Source organism: Choristoneura fumiferana, chromosome 21, assembly GCF_025370935.1.
Source record: "Choristoneura fumiferana chromosome 21, NRCan_CFum_1, whole genome shotgun sequence".
Lineage (NCBI taxonomy): Eukaryota > Metazoa > Arthropoda > Insecta > Lepidoptera > Tortricidae > Choristoneura > Choristoneura fumiferana.
In genome coordinates, this window is record NC_133492.1 from 6371961 (window position 1) to 6389304 (window position 17344).

Here is a 17344-nt window from a genome sequence, read left to right on the forward strand (position 1 = left end):
AATGTCTCGTATGTCTAGTGAGTTGTCTTCGTCCGCTGCCTCGTCCACTATCTCCCAGGAGTCCATCTTGAGACGCTTTTTTGCGTTTAGCATCTTCTGCGGCTTTGTGTTTGTATTGTCTGGAATGGTGAGTTTTTGACAGCAATATATTGCTGGATGGCGCTCAATGTATGCAGTATGGTTTATGTCAATCCAATTTATGTAAAGTGTAAACAAACCCATTTTATCAAAATTCTTGTACAAACACCCAGTGGCCCCACCAATAACACATTCATCTGTAATTCGTGTCTTTAACCCCGACGAAAAAGAGGGGTGTTATAAGTTTGACCGCTATGTGTGTCTGTGTGTCTGTGTGTCTGTGTGTCTGTATGTCTGTGTGTCTGTGTGTCTGTGTGTCTGTGTGTCTGTGTGTCTGTCTGTGGCACCGTAGCTCTTAAACGGGTGGACCGATTTGAATGCGGTTTTTTATGAAAGCTGGTTTTCTAGCGATGGATCTTAGACATGACTTATCAAAATCGGTTCAGCCGTTTCAAGATCATCAGATCTTTTGTTCGCTGCGGTAGGAATCTTAGACGCATAATGGATATTTACTTTACTTTCAAACATATTTGGGACCTAAAATTTGAAACACCCATGTATGCTATATAGCTACGCAAGATTATGGAATCTCGGCCTGATGCTGCAGCCAGGATATCCAGAACACTAGTAGGTACACTCTTAATAAAACTATAGCAGATATATCGTGTTGGGTTCGTTTTGATCAGTATTTGATTCTACAAACAATGCAAGGTGGCAACAGGGTGAGCTGATGCTGCAGCCAGGATATTCCAGCACAATAGTACACTCTATAAAAAATAATAGCACATATGTCGTGTTTGGATTCGTTTTGATCAGTAATTGATTCTACATACAATGCAGTGGTGGCACACGACGAGCTGATGCTGCAGCCAGGATATTCAGCACACCAGTATACTCTTGAAAAAAATATGCAGATATGTCGTGTTTGGATTCGTTTGATTAGTATTTGATTCTACATAGAATGCAATGGTGCAAACACGATGAGCTGATGCTGCAGCCAGGATATCCAGCACACTAGTACACTCTATAAAAATAATAGCACATATGTGTTTGGAATCGTTTTGATCAGTAATTGATTCTACATACAATTCAGTGGTGGCAACACGACGAGCTGATGCTACAGCCAGGATATCCAGCACACCAGAATACTCTTTAAAAAAATAATAGCAGATATGTCGTGTTTGGATTCGTTTTGATCAGTAATTGATTCTACATACAATGCAGTGGTGGCAACACGACGAGCTGATGCTACAGCCAGGATATCCAGCACACCAGTATACTCTTGAAAAAATAATAGCAGATATGTCGTGTTTGATTCGTTTTGATCAGTAATTGATTCTACATACAATGCAGTGGTGGCAACACGACGAGCTGATGCTGCAGCCAGGATATTCAACACACCAGTATACTCTTGAAAAAATAATAGCAGATATGTCGTGTTTAATTCCTTTTGATCAGTATTTTATTCTACATACAATGCAATGGTGGCAACACGATGAGCTGATGCTGCAGCTAGGATATCCAGCACACTAGTACACTCTAAAAAATAATAGCACATATGTCGTGTTTGGAATCGTTTTGATCAGTAATTGATTCTACATACAATGCAGTGGTGGCAATACGACGAGCTGATGTTACAGCCAGGATATCCAGCACACCAGTATACTCTTGAAAAAATAATAGCAGATATGTCGTATTTTGATTCCTTTTGATCAGTATTTGATTCTACATACAATGCAATGGTGGCAACAAGATGAGCTGATGCTGCAGCCAGGATAACCAACCACACATAGTACAGTTTTAAAAGATATACTTTATCAAAGTTTAAAAAACATGAATAAAAACTTAATTTTAAAATTTAAAAACCCCCGACTTAAAAAACGCCAGCAAAAATAAAAATAAAACGCCCGAAAAAAACGCTGCTTGAAAGACAATAAAAAGTAAAAAATAATTATGCGCTACCTAGCTGTTGCCCGCGACTTCATCTGCGAAGAATTCGTTTATCTCTATCCCGCGGGGACTATGCTGATTGCCCGCAAAATTAGCCTAAGTTAATTTAGTATAAGTATCTAGTAATATTTTTATCTAAGCGTTGTCGGTGTCGGGGGACCGCTAAGGTTAATACTTTAAAAAATACACATATTTAGTTTCATGTTAACCTTAGCGGTCCCCCGACACCGACAACGCTTAGATAAAAAAATATTACTAGATACTTTATACTAAATTAACTTAGGCTAATTTTGCGGGCAATCAGCATAGTCCCCGCGGGATAGAGATAAACGAATTCTTCGCAGATGAAGTCGCGGGCAACAGCTAGGTAGCGCATAATTATTTTTTACTTTTTAATTGTCTTTTTAACTAGACGTATTTATCACTTTTTTCACCAAAATTCACTTGATTTCAATATTTAATTTTATTTGAAAAATCTTCGTCAAAATCTGACGTTATTTCTTGAATGAACCATGGGTATAATATCTTTAGTAGCAAAGACTAGCGTAGAGATGGTGAAAAATTAAAAAAATGCTCGATTTAATAAGCTACTTTTTTTTTACTTACGTTAAAATAAAATAAAAAGTTACTGCTTTTATAATTGAATAAACAGTCTTTGGAATTAATCAAGTATTGTAAATATAAAATAGACAAAAATACTTGATCCATTCAATTAATAAATTAATCGATTTACTGAACACAAATGTTTTTGCACTAAGTTCTAGGTTTTCACATCACTAAATGTCTATAGTCGGGTAAATGGCGTCTTTGTTTACACTTTTCATAAATTGGATTGATATAAACCATAATACGTAATTTTGTAACTAGAGTGGGCCAAATTTTGCGCCGCTGAGTATATTTTTAATAGGCCGCTCCTTGCAAGCTGTGTCAGCTAGCGTAGGCCTTTAGACATTACAGTCTTGCTTGCGATTGGCTTGGAAACACTCATTGCGCGTTGAGGTTTTTCCTGCATCCTGCACACACGACTATACTGCCAGAAAACACCGTATTCTTTTCCAAGAAAGTCATCACGAAGGTTCCCTGTCAATCATCAATAAAGCCGTTTTAAAACTTTTGTTGTTTTCACCGGACGTGACCGGACAATGGACCGTTTTTTTTGCCGGTGTTCTATGCTTACAATGAATATGTGTACATGCACCAGACGCTTGTCCAGTGACGAAGCCATACAACACCGCAAAAAACGGTCCGTTGTCCGGTTAAAACAACGGACGTCTACAAGCGGTCTTACGCCCACTCTGTCAAGGTGAACCGATTTAGAAGAAGTTTAAAGAATCATCATTGTAATTTATCCTTCAATTACAAGGAATAGGTAAAACAAAGAGGTAAATATTACGATTTTACACAGTGAGTGATCTCTTGACAATCCTGAACAGATTTAAAAAAAACCTTTCACGGATATTGACTATGTTGAGTACTGAATTATAACTATTTTTTTCCCGATAAATTGGATCATTTTAACGAGAGGTACCTAGTCGTCAATAGATAATTTCAAAGAAATAATAAAGATCTCAGCGGATCCCCGGATCGGCAAACGCAGCGTAGGACGTCCACCAACTAGATGGACATTATGACCTCGTTAAAGCCGCAGATTCACGTTGGATGTAGGCCGCTTCCAATCGAAGCAACTGGACGTTTATGGGGGAGGTCTATGTTCAAGAGTGGACGTTCTACGGATTATGACAATGAATAAAGACGTCACTAAACCTCCTCATGTCTTTGAGCTGTTTCATCTGGCCGTGGCGCACCGATCTCTCCGCTGACGACATTGACTCCGGTTCTGGTGTTTCCATCAAGTTGTTGTCCTGTAAAATGTAACAATAATTCATAAGATACATTGTTCTGGTCTAGTCTGCCTCGAGAGTTAAAGGAGAAAGGACCAGGATTAACTACGTAACTCTTAGTTAACTGCTAACCCAAGGGATACACCCTGCAATCGGCCCTTAGAGAGATAATATACCGGATGGGCCCTTTAACAGAAGCAAATAACTAAAACATCGTACTCGTCAAACGAAACGACTACACGAGACTCACTCATATTAAATGATATTGTAACAGATAACTCACGTCTTAAATCGAGTTTAGCTCGACATGCGGGTGCGCGTGTCGCGGCAGCCGCCGAGTCGCTTTGCTCCTAGGAAGAAGGGCTACGAATTAGCCCGAAACATATCGAGCTAAACTCTATTTAAGACGTGAGTTATTCGTTACTTACAATATCATTTAATATGAAACAACAGCGACTTTTAAAAACAATTCGTTTTTTAGTTATTCTACCTACACTGCAAGGTTTAAGCGAAAAAGCAACGTAAAGCAACATTTTTGGGATCTAGGATGGCTTACATTGATATTAGGTACCTACTTTTTAATTTGTATGAAAAGAGGAAAATCGAAAGACTCAATTATCTACCTGGCTCAATTATTCTTCCCCGATAACAGGCAATAAAGCGAAAGAAGGGATATTAAAAGGAAAAAGGTAAAACATCCAACAAGGAGGCTGTATCTGTAGTAACCCCCTCAGCTGCGCTCCAAGCTTGGTCAGATTGTACAGCCTATGCTCTTCGACGCCGCACCTTCTCCCCAGTGACATTAAGTCAAGCGAAAGAAGTTATCTATATGAAAAAGGTAAAACATCCAACAAGCAAGCTGTACCTGTAGTAACCCCCTCAGCTGCGCACTAAGCTTTGTCAGCTCATACAGCCTCTGCTCCTCGACTCCGCGCCGCCGGCACCACGCTCGCCCACCACCGGCAGCCTTCTCTCCCAACCAAGAGCAGTACAGCGACAGAAGGGTTAGAGGATCCCCGTGGTCCGATTCGTCCGGCTTACGAGCGTTCTGAAATACGAATGTGTTAAACCGGCACGCTTAGAGCTATTGGTGTCTCTGTCACTCACGTTTGAAAAGATATTGCGCATCTCTTTAGTGCAGCTCAAATTAACTAGAGACAAGAACAAACATTTTAAAAACAGACATTTTTGCTTCTAAATCCAAAAAGTATTTCAAAAACATATGAACAAATTATGACGAAACATTGCTAAGAATCGCGACTGAACTAGTTTTCTATTAAAAAAATACCTTCCAAATGGGCCCATCCGTTTGGGAGCTGCGATGCTACAGACGAGCACACAGATATAGACGTAGAACTTATATTCCCCTGCTTTAATTCAGGGGTGGTTGAGGTTAAAAATAACTCTGAAAGACTGGTTGTTTGACGAGTGGTCTTTCAAGCAGAAATATCGTGGCTCAAGCTCAGTCTTACAACTCCTAAGTTCATCATTTGATATTTACGATCAATTTTCGACACCTTCAAAGCTGTTTAATGGTGTGTGCGAAATTGTAAAGTATCTACCCAATCAGAACCAGGACCGCATAGAAACTATAGCCTGAGCCCTTTTACAGCATAGAACCTGTGTGAGAGGAGGCTTGTATATAAACATATAGGTAGATACGATAGAAAACATTGAAAACCTAGGCTAGATGTCTGTTTCTAGTTGTGCTTACTCACTTTTCGCTAATTGTCGGCAGTAGGACACACACACTTGAAAAACGTAACCCTTCTTTATGGCGGCAATAGGGTAAACTCACCTCACATTCAAAATCCCTATGCGCTCTCGTAGTGAATATCGATCGGATGCCCAGAGCAGCTGCCAAGGCGAGAGCGGAGTCTCTTTTATGCGGCGGGAGCGTAGCGGCGCCGACGACCAGGGCTTTGGCCAGGGACACTTCGACCGGCAGGTTTGATAGCGCCCGCCCTAGAGCTGTAAGCTTTTCGTTCGATGTTAGAGCTCCCTGGAAAATATTTGACACTTGCTGTAGACCCATGAGCTTGGAGTAAACATATACAACCCGGGAATACCGTGGCACTTTTCCAACACTTACGTGCTGCTTCAGCTCCAACAAAGCATTCTCTATTGCGTCTTCGGGCGGCGTGTCAACGAAGGGGAATCTTCTAACGTCACTCACTCCGAGCGAGTTCATCAGCAGAAGCAACGACGCCAGAGGCACGCGCGACACTTCAGGCGTGCTGAATGGCTCCATCTCGCTGTACTGCTTCTCGGAGTACACACGGTAGCAAACACCAGGGCCTATGAGAGAAGTTACAAATTTTGAGCCTCTGTAGTCTAAGTAAGTATTGTCTAACGATCTGGCGCTCGCGATCAATTTTTATCCTCATTCTATGCTGTGTAAGAGAAAGAAATGATGAAAACGATGGTGATTGATGGTGGTTGTTGGTGTGGTGGTGGTGGTGGTGGTGGTGGTGGTGGTGGTGGTGGTGGTGGTGGTGGTGGTGGTGGTGGTGGTGTGGTGGTGGTGATGGTGATGGTGATGGTGATGATGGTGAGTGATGGTGATGGTGTTTTCTGTATCGCTTACTATGTCTGGTGTACAATAAAGAGTACTTGTATTGTACTGTTGTATTGTATGGTGATTCCAAAAGAATTAGACAATAAGGTCTCCGAAATAAAGAGGATTCACCATCATTAATATATTATGAGTATCAGCTGTAAAACGTCCACTGTTGGACATATAAGCCTCCAGCTGCTTCGGTTGGAAGCGGCCTGCAATCACCGTGAGCTTGCGGCTTTACCCAGACAGTAAAACATATTAAAAATAAAATCAATTAAAATTAAAATGAAGACCAAAATATACAAGTGAAATCAAAATCTACTTATACGTATAATAAAGCTAAAGAGGGTCGAAAGTCTGAAATCCGAAAAAAAGTTGACTTAGGATACTTAGAATCGATACCAGAACAAGCACCAACAGTTTATAGAATTTTTGACAGTTTATCTGTTTGTCGTTTATTTGACCGCGCATCATGTGAGAACGGCTGAACAGATTTTGTTGCAAGCTTTACTAAACTGTCGAGAAAATCCCCGGCCAGGTTATATATGCTATAAAAGTTTAACCCCTAAAGGGGGGTAGCCACTACACTCGATTTAGTTTAGTATTCAGCTGAATCTTAGGATATTACTTAGGCAGGAGGTGCAAACTTATTTTCAACGACTTCGAGTACCCTGCTAAACTAACAGATGGCGCTGAAATTAATTCGTTGCTTACGTATCTACGTTGTGAGTTGTGACATGAATACGTCACTGAAAACAAATTTGCCAAATTAACTCTAACTATTAGAAGAGGGGGTACGGATATCAACAAATTTAATTGAATAATTAATTTAATACAACAAAATTAAACGACAATAAATTAACTGCCACAGATTAAATAAAAAAAAAAGAATTATTCCTAATCGTAATTATTGCGTATACTTATAACAAATGACATTTCAGATAGGGGTAATTCTCGATTCGTTTCCTTTTGAATCTCCACTTTTCACATTATTCATCGAGTAATTTATAGCTTATTAAGAATAATCAAGATATATAAAAACGGAATCAGTTCATTAATTTCTTATTCGTAATTTTCCATAATTGAACAATTCGTTATTAGAAATTATTCAATTGATTGTAAAGTCGTAATAACGTAGGTACAGTCACCGGCAATAATATCGAGCAGGATATAGTGTAGTAGACATAAATCTTTCACGTTCTAATGACTATAAGACGAATAGAGTAAGGTTTAGATTTTATGAGTGATTTGTCAAAGATATTTGATAATGGTGGTGTGTAGTAGTAGGGAAACATTTTTTTTTAACTTAAAATATGGGTTATAATTTTTTTTAATTGCCCGTTTTTATAAAATTTACATGTGACCATCACGACAAACAAAAAAAAATTGAACCGACTACAAAAAAACCATAAAAATATTTTTCTACCAGTCTGAAATGGGTGCCTCAGCACGAGCCAGTAGGAGTGGACCTATAGTCGTCTACCTCACGTAGTTGATAGATACTATATATATTGGGCTTCAATCACTCCTGGTGGCTCGTGCTGAGGCATCGACTTCTCATCTCACTAGTAGAAAATTATTTTCATGGATTTTTTGTAGTCGGCTCAATTTTTTGTTTTAATTTTTTTTTTTCACGCGTTTTGTGTATACAATCTAAGATACAATAGTTTAATATCAACTGCTCGTCACCTTTTACGAAAAATTGGTTTTTCCGGTGCAGAGACATTCATTAGTAGAGGAGATAACCTTCTCCTTTTTTTGAAGTCGGTTAATAACACATTGTTCGAAGTTATTGGTGAGTCTGTTTGTTTGTTTGAGTATTTTTCGTTGATTGCACGCTTGAGCATTGTCGTATCCTACATCCAACAACTGAGACAGTATCACAGTAAAAGAGTTTTAACAAGCGTTTCTTTAGCTTGCGCTGTTTATTTATTTGTTTGTTTATCTGTTTGGTCAAATCTTGGAAGCTAAATTTGACCCACATCCAGCGGTCCGATTGACTTGAAATTTGGCATACTTACTTATGTGAATTTGGTGAGAATCCAATAATCTGGTAGTGAAATCTTGGTGGTCCCGCCTGGATCGTCTCCGCAGGAGGGAACTCCTCAATGGTTAATAGTACCGGACTTGAAATTTGGTACGGATATGCAGTTTAGATGACAATGCAAGTACAGTCAACAAAAAGTACAGTCAGAAACTTATATTACCTGTTTTTTTCTGTCGTTTACGAAATTTTGTAATCATTCTAATAATGCAACGAAAAAACTTTTTATCATCTGTGATTAATTTTTTGAGATTTAAGTGGATTTTATTCTCGTGATATTTTAAACATATTTTTTCCATCATTTCTAATTCAGCGTATCTACCTACTGTAAATGCTCAATCAAATGCTATTACAGTAAGTTGTACTAATCGCAGCATGCATAAGTGTTTTTCACAATGATTACAAGCTGCTACCGGAACATACGCCTCACACGATTGAAAGGTTTGAATTTAATTAAAAAGGGGAAAAGCTTCTTTCAGCAACAAAATGGATACTACGTTAGTTTTTGATGAAGTCTATAAGATAAGCCTGCTTTGCCTTCGAGCTATCAGAGCACATCCCTCCGTGGGCAAGGGATCGCAAATGGGCGCTGCAGTTTATCTTTATGTACGGGCTTTTTTTCACCATTGGCGCAAATTGTATATACAACATGATATTTGTTAACATAAAAGAAAATGACTTTCCCAATGCGTGCAGTAACGGCATTTTCATTGGCGTTTTAATCGAAGTATCATTTAAATATGGCGTGTTGTTGTGGTATCAGAGGGATCTACAGTCAGTCATTCAACTTCAGCAGGAATACTTTGATTTAAGCCGGGAATTTACTGTGGAAGAGAAAACAATAGTTCAAAATTATATCTCAAAAGGCCGGTGGATATCAAATTTATGGTATAAATCTGGTATTATTGGTGCCCTTATGTTTCCCCTTAAAAGTTTCGTGGATTCTGCGTATTCAGCCTATTTAGGAGATTTTAAGCTTTACAGCTTCAATGAAAACACTTATCCACTAGGCATTGACAAAATCAAGAACAGAATAGACATATACCTTCACCGTCACCAAGTCAGGATCTGATGATGGAATCCTAGAGAAATCGAGGGCAACCCTCGAATTTTTAAAGCACGCCTAGGGCGATTTTGGCACTTTTAACACCAAGTCAAGTATTTACTTACAGAAAATATCATTTGGTGAACTGAACCTGATGATGAAAAACCGTAGGTACGGTAGGTACTCTGTTTATAAAATAATATACAAGTAATGAGAATGTATTTGACTAGCACTATCACGTGAAAAAAAAATACAAAACGAATTATTCTAAGTACTCGTTTACGTTAAAAAGGACAAAACTTGTTTAAATATGGGTATAGTTTTGTTAAATAAATAATGTCTGCGGGATAATTGCTGCGTGAACGTGTCTGTCAATTGCTCGGGTAACGTGAAAAATCTGAGATGATCGCACACTTTCAAACTGAAAAAAGACCTTTTTCTACAATTTACCGTTTGATCCATCGATAGGAAAAAGATTTACCAAAACAGGTAGACCTCCAATTCATAATGATCGAGATCAAAAAAAGTGTCGAAGTTAACCCAAAATAGGGTTGTCGTGTTGCAATGCAATAGGTACAAGTCTAGCTATAAAATATGACTTATCCCGTGGCTGTATCAGGAATATTTTAAAGAAACATAATATTCGACACTATAAGTAACAAAAAGCACCTAACGGAGAAGAAACACCAAAAAAGTGCAGGAGATTGCGAAGAAAGTATTTGGGCGATAATATTTCAATGGTAATGGACGACGAGAAGTAGATATTACACTTATACTAACCATGACATGCCCTGCAACGACAGTTATTATTACACTGTCGATAAAAAAAAAGAGTCTCGGGCAACGTAAAATTTAAATACCAACCTTAATTTGAAAAAAAGAAAATTTCTTGTCTGGGTCGTAATATCTGAAAAGGGTATTTCAAAGGCAACGATCAGAGATTGACCCGTACCAGCTATTAATGCCAAAGTGTATAATTTTTTTAATAAATACCATTCTAATGGAAATTACATTAAATTTACTCTGATCTAGCTAGTTCTCATCACGCAATATCCTGAACTGGCTAAAAGCATGACACACATTTCGTATTAAAAGAGTCGAACCCCCCGAACGTCCCTAAAGCTCGTCCAATTTAGGATTTTTGGACAATCCTGAGTAGACAGTGATAAATGAGAACCAAAATTACTAAAACGATTAAGTCGTAGAATACGCAGCCAATTAAAAAAAGTCAAAAGGGTCAAAAGCAAGTTAAGAAAAATTGGGGACCTTTTACTATATTGTAAAATTAGTGGTTAACATTCTAGTTTTAGTTTATTGTTATATAACCATTGTTAGTGATTTTATTTGAAATAAACTAAAACAAAATATTCGCATTACTTTAAGCCAACCCGTTAGTAATAATAAATTAATAATAATTTGTTCCCTTAATAAATTAACATTTTTTCAGTTTTGTCAATAAAATCAATGTAATATTTCAAGTGTTGTACGAGTTATTTTTAAAAGCGTCTGCAATAATGATACCCATATCATTATATTTGCTGATTGAGGTAAGAACTGGGTTCTCTATCGTTTGCCCGAATTTCATATGCCCGAATGTAACGTTTTCAGAATTTTCATTTGCCATAAAGTAATTTATTTCTGAAATAGTAATTTCTTCAGAGTTGATATTAAACTAACCTAACCTAACGTACTGCATTCTATATGATGACATTAAAAAAAATCCTAAAAACAGCACGGTTCTATATATTTTATGGCAAACGTTGGTATGGCAAGTGAAATTCGGGCAAATGAAATTCGGGCAAGTAAAGGTAAACGGTAAGAACTGATATTATTTTAAGCTGACTTCGACTGGCTCGGCGTTTAAAATCACACCTGTGAAAATATTGTAGTAAGTGTAAGTTGCACCAAGGTAGGTAGGTACTTTAATTTTAATCAATGCAGATCCTTCCCTTTGATTTGATGTCAAGTTTAACATTGGTCATCCTACTTCCTACTAATATCATAAATTCGAAAGTTTGTGTATGTTTCTTATTCCTTCACGCTAAAACGGCTAGATGGGTTTTGATGAAATTTGGTATGTAGACAGCTGGACACCTAGAATAACACATAGGCTAGTTTTTATTCCGATATTCCCATGGGATTGGGATCAAATCTTTCAATTTCAACCGCTTAGATTATAAAAACGCGGTCGTTTTAAATTCAACTTTACGAAACCTAGCCACAGTGTAATATTTGGGAATCCCTACGGGAATTTAGTAACACGTAGTAGTAGTATTTATTGATTTATTTATATTTTTTACAGAGTGCTCGTGATCGAAAGCTGAGTCTGGACTACATAATGTTTTCTTACTTGGCATCTCTTATCTGCTTTGTGCCTTGTTTTTACAGCGATAAACTAAAAGAAAAGGTGGGCATGGAAAATTATAGCTTTCTAGTACTCATAATCTCTAAGCTAAGCCGCCGACGGGCTTTTTGCCATTTTAGCTACGGAACTCTAACGAGAAATTTTCAGCCCATATACGTCGCACTCCTGGGCACAGGTTTCACATCTGAATGAGAGGGATTGGGCCGTAGTCCCCACGCGGGCCCAGTGCGGATCGGGAACTTCACACACTCCATTTAATTGCTTCGCAGGTTTGTACAGGTTTCCTCACGATGTTTTCATTCACCGTAAAAGCTCGTGGTAAATTTAACACGTGCCTAATATCGCACATGAATTTCGAAAAACTCAGAGGTGCAAGCTGGGGTTTGAACCCACGATCCTCTGCTTGAGAGGCCATAGGTCAAATCACTAGGCCACCACGGCTTATTACATTAGAGACAACAGGATGCAATGATTATGAAATGAATGTAGGTAATCTTTGATTCAATAGGGCGACAAGCTCCATTTCGCAATATACGCATGTGGGTGGGAGAATTTCTACGATAAGAATACGAGGAAGACACTCCACATAATGCTGATGCGAGCTTCAAGACCCCTTTCCATAAAGACGGTGTTTCGCACTGTCTGCCTGGAGACATTCGCCGAGGTGAGGGTATAAAATAAACTTTCATCTATATTATTAAACTGAAGGCCTGTTTTCGCAAGGACACAGCGGCTACTAAGCCTTCATGCTAAAAAAAATGGTACATTGCAAGTTAATAAAAAGCTTGCGAAAAAAATCGCCAAAATCTAAATGGTGCAAGTATTTTGAATAAAGAACAACTTTGAATTCTCGTCCTCTTTGGCTATCTGTGGCTGATGCTGCTAAACCGTCACTGCCGGCTGTCATCTTGGTCGCCTAGCAATGCTTAGCAACCAAAAAACGCGTGTATGACGACCTGACGACTCTTAAATAATCTAAGATGACGATCCCCTTTAATCTTTAACTTTTACGAGTACTTTTATTTTTATTTTTAGAATTTGTTGTTATATATAACGGAGAAATATATAATCTGTGAAAATGTCAAGCGTCTAGCTATTACGGCTGAAGAGATAGACATAGACTCCTGTGACAGACGGACGAGCGGACAGACTACAGCGGAGTTTCTGTAATAGAGTCCCGTTGGCAGCCTTTGGGTACGGAACCCTAAAAACGAAATGTCAAATGAAAAGCCTTTACAGACTGACCAACTTTATGTTGTGAATCAGAGCAAGCAACGCTGCGCTTAATGCGAACGGCTAAAAACTTTTTCAATTCACAAAAAATATATATAGGTACATACTAGCTGGTGCCCGCGCCTTCGCCCCCGGTGTAGTTTTTTTTGTTAACTTTCTAAATCTTCTTTTATAAGAACCTTCTCCTGACAATAGCAAACACGACAAAAAAAGAATGAGCGAAATCGGTCCACCCATTAACGCGTGATGCCGTGACGAAGGGAATTGAGGATTCATTTTTTTTTTCTGTGACCTACTTACTTAAACTTCTCATCATTAAAAAAAACAACAACTAGATACAGACTGACCAACTTATCTTAATATATATTCAGTCACTCTGTATCTAATTATTGTTTCTAATTTATAATTCTAGGTCACAGAAAAAAATCCACTAAACGATAGGGAATGAAAATGAAAGGGCTGCCGTTTCTCGCTCCTTACGACCAGGCCAGGAGGCTACTACGAAATTCGAAAATCGAAGTTCGTATCGTATCTACCGTCCCTCTCAGTTTCGTATTACCTAATTACCTAAACAATATTTGCGTCACCGGGACGGCAAGATGCGAAGTTCGACTTTTGCACGTCGTAGTATAGGGCCAGAGTATTGCGTAACGTTTCCAACGCTCGCGATCACAATCGAATGACAGGTTTCGCATACAAAAACTGTCACTTGACTGCGATCGCGAGCATCAGAAACGCTATCAGTACGGGCACGGACTCATTTACCGACCTTGGGCTTCATGACAAGAAAATGTGTACGCGCAATGACTCATTTACCGACCACGGGTTTTATGACAAGCACATTAAGGTCGAGGGTTTTATTTGGGAGGTTGCAACCAAGGTAGCCTGCATGTTATGACACTGTTTATGAGCAAGTGTGATGAAAAACTCTTTACTTAACCAATTGTACTCCTAGAATGACAATATATAAGGCTGACAATGCAAACTTTCATGTAATCGCTATACCTGACTTCCACTGGTGGCACCGACGCACGTGTGCGTTCAAAATGTATGAATAATGACAGCGGCACTGGGCGAAGTTACGAAAACGCATATGTGCGTCAGTGCATGGCAGTGAATCCGTTAATAAATAAGGTTATGAGTTATCAGGTCGTGCATTATTGTCGTTCATTCCATGTCGTGGGTACACTAACCGCAGCCTGGCCAGAGACCACAAACATTGTCTCTTTTTATACATCAAGGTCTCTACCCACAACACCGTAACATGCCATGACAGTAATAGGAACGTATCAGCGGAATGGCAACTAATGTCAAGCGGACACATGACACGCGACGGCGACGGTTGGTTACGAAACGTGCCAGTGGGCTCTCATAGTTTTCAATACAAAGAACAGGTGGTAGGACCTTGTGCAAGGTCCGCCCGGATTGCTACCACCATCTTGCTCGCTAATCCTGCCGTGAAGCAGCAGTGCTTGCACTGTTGTATTTCGGCATGGAGAGTAAGACAGCCGGTGAAATTACTGGCACTTGAGGTATCCCATCTTAGGCCTCTAGGTTGGCAACGCATCTGCAATACCCCTGGTGTTGCAGATGTTTATGGGCGGTGGTGATCTCTTACCATCAGGAGACCCGCTTGCTCGTTTGTCATCCAGTCGAATATAAAAAAAAAGAATACACTTTTGCCTGACACATTGCTATAACGGTCATGATATGATACGGTGTAGTGGGTAGAGACCTTTAAACTTTCGTGATAGATAATTTATTAATACGATGTATTTTCATTGTTTCAGTTATGTAAACAAGCTTACGTCATATTTAATATGATGTATGCTGTTTTGGAATAATTCAACGGTTTTGACAAGCTTTTATGTTTCACCTGTCCCGTTATCTGTCTTCAAATCTTGCAAGTTAAATTCGACCAACTTCTAGTAGTTGACTTGAAATTTGGTATAGTTATGTAAATCGCGTGACAGTACAATAATCTGGTAGTAATAATCCTGGTATACCGGCCACGATCGTCTCCACAGGACGGAACTCTTCAACGGTTAATGGCGTCGACTTGAAATTTGGTATGCAAATGTCGTTTGGGTGGAGCAAAAAAAAGCTTGTATTAAAAATAGTTATTTTACCAAAAACTTATTTAAAATATAATCGCACAAGTAACAAAAATACCTTTCTGTCATTTTAAAAGCTTTAAAAGCTTTTGGCTTGAGAATCCTTCAAATAATTATTATATGTACTTGCTTAATAGATTGCACAAACACACACACACACATTGACGTAAGATTCTAATAAATTCGTTCACGCTAATAACAAATTTCGTTTCAATTCATTTATAGAAATAAATACATTATCCAGTATCCTATTAGCTTTTACTATTATTACAAATAGAAATAAGTATTAAAATATTAGCTATATCAGCTGTCGCCCCAAGAGCGTATCCAGTTTTCAAGTCAGAAGGGCGAGGGGGAAGGGGGGGTAACATAGTAGTTGTCTAGCCGTAATAGGCTGCAACTCCAATATATATATTTTTTTATCAGTGGTCGACCTAGCCCCAGCCCCAGGGGTCTCATGACAACCTTGCCCCCCCCCCCACTCTGAACCTGCCCTCGTAGCGCCTGCAACCATTATCGCGTCCCGCGGAAACTTTACACCTTCCCGTGAATACCGTCGCTGATACTGCAATGCCGTGTAACCAATGGCTAATGCCGCGTAATGTACAAAAATAGCAAATTTGAGATTTCGCAGCTGATATTTTATTTAAACACAATTTTCTTGAAAAAAAATGCAAATTATTTTTTCGAACAAGGGGCAAACGAGCAAACGGTTCGCTGATGGTAAGCGATTACCGTCGCACATGGACACCTACAACACCAGAAGAGTCACAAGTAAGTTTGCCGGCCTTTTAGGAGTACGCTCTTTTTTTGAAGGATTGAAGGTCATATTGTTGGTTATGCGGCATTGGCCATTGTTGGTTACGCGGCATTGCAGTATCATCTGTGCTATGTTATTTTGGAATAATGCAGCATTACATTAGCGGAAGTTTTTTTTCCGCGGACTAGCGATGCTAATTCTACACAGACGAAGTCGTAGGCCAACTCTTGTTACTTAACTAATAAATCATAAGTCACAATTCCCACACATAAATGAGCCTCATTTATGTTATAATTGAGAAATTATGCAATGAGACAGTGGTTTTTACTGAGTAGTCATTATGCTATTTTCTAATAAGCTTTATGATTATACGATGAAAGTGGGTATACTCGCCTAAATAAGTGTCTTACTATTCTTTATAACAGTTTTACATCATATATATTTCACTCGTAAAAATAGTCTTTATCTCGTAACTTTCTCGTAATGTTATCATCATCAACATTCTTAACAGAATTGTAATAACCTAACCTAACCAACAAAAAGTTGGAACACCCCCGACTTTATCACTTCAAAGTTCAATATCTCAAAAACGGCTTAAACGATTTGAATGAAACATGTCTAAGAACTTTCGCTAGAAAACCTGATTCCAAATTTAAAAAAAACCGCATTCAAATCGGTCCACCCGTTTAAGAGCTACGGTGCCACAGACACACAAAGCGGTCAAACTTATAACACCCCTCTATTTGCGTCGGGGTAAAAGGCACAAAACTAGGTCTACAAGTTTCAAGGTAAGAAATAATAGATAAAGTTAGTACATATTTTTCTTAGTTTGATAATTAATTATTATATTTTCATCACACTTGCTCGTCAATGATGTTATTCCATGCCTGTATACTAAAGGATAATGGCCCCAATTGTTCCCGGGGGAGTTATGACTTTTGTATTCAAAAAGAAGTAGGTAGGTACGTCATTTCAGACTAAAGAGGTTTCAAGTCAGCCAACGTTTTATTTACATCATAACCCAAATTTACATCATGAAAATTTTCCACGCATCATGAAACTTCGTTATTTCTCGTACCTGTTAGTTTTGGAAAGTATAGGTCTGTATAGCAATTAAGTACATAATAGATATAAATTTGAAAGGTTGTCTTTGTATGACAGTTTGTTTTAAAAAAGTTAATCTTTGTGTGATCCTGGGCAATAACAGTTAAGTATAGACTAGTACTGTATTGTAGTAAAGAAGTAAACTTTGTTTGTTTGCAAGTAGGGGGCAAATACATATACTCTTTATTGAAAATACTCTTTATAGAACAAAAAGGTTACATAAATAACAGTTGTGTTAAGTACAAAGGCG

At 38.5% G+C, this 17344-nt stretch overlaps 2 protein-coding genes and 1 pseudogene across 2 annotated transcripts in view; 2 read left to right on the forward strand and 1 right to left on the reverse strand.

Annotated features, from left to right (window-relative positions):
- The window catches only part of LOC141439836 (probable ATP-dependent RNA helicase DHX34), a 46635-nt gene that overhangs the window by 7872 nt on the left and 21419 nt on the right, over nt 1–17344 (reverse strand). Inside the window, exons 9-12 of the mRNA XM_074104225.1 lie at nt 5962–6167; nt 5668–5871; nt 4735–4917; nt 3793–3890 (exon numbers count right to left, since the gene is read on the reverse strand). Of these exons, the coding sequence (XP_073960326.1) occupies nt 3793–3890; nt 4735–4917; nt 5668–5871; nt 5962–6167 (691 nt within the window). The remainder of the gene's footprint in view (nt 1–3792; nt 3891–4734; nt 4918–5667; nt 5872–5961; nt 6168–17344) is intronic.
- LOC141439657 (odorant receptor 56a-like) lies at nt 8885–15368 on the forward strand. The gene is made up of 5 exons (XM_074103990.1): nt 8885–8914; nt 10966–11065; nt 11821–11925; nt 12392–12547; nt 14907–15368. Exons 2-5 carry the CDS (start codon nt 11033–11035, stop codon nt 14958–14960), a joined length of 348 nt encoding a protein of 115 aa, XP_073960091.1. The 5' UTR covers nt 8885–8914; nt 10966–11032; the 3' UTR covers nt 14961–15368.
- On the forward strand, nt 8892–9545 carry LOC141439939 (uncharacterized; annotated as a pseudogene).

Coding starts and splice junctions, on each gene's coding strand:
- LOC141439657 (XM_074103990.1), top strand. CDS start 11,033: ATGATACCCATATCATTATATTTGCTGATTGAG. Junction 11,066..11,820: donor CATTATATTTGCTGATTGAG/GTAAGAACTGGG, acceptor TATTTTTTACAG/AGTGCTCGTGATCGAAAGCT. Junction 12,548..14,906: donor GCCTGGAGACATTCGCCGAG/GTGAGGGTATAA, acceptor TCATTGTTTCAG/TTATGTAAACAAGCTTACGT.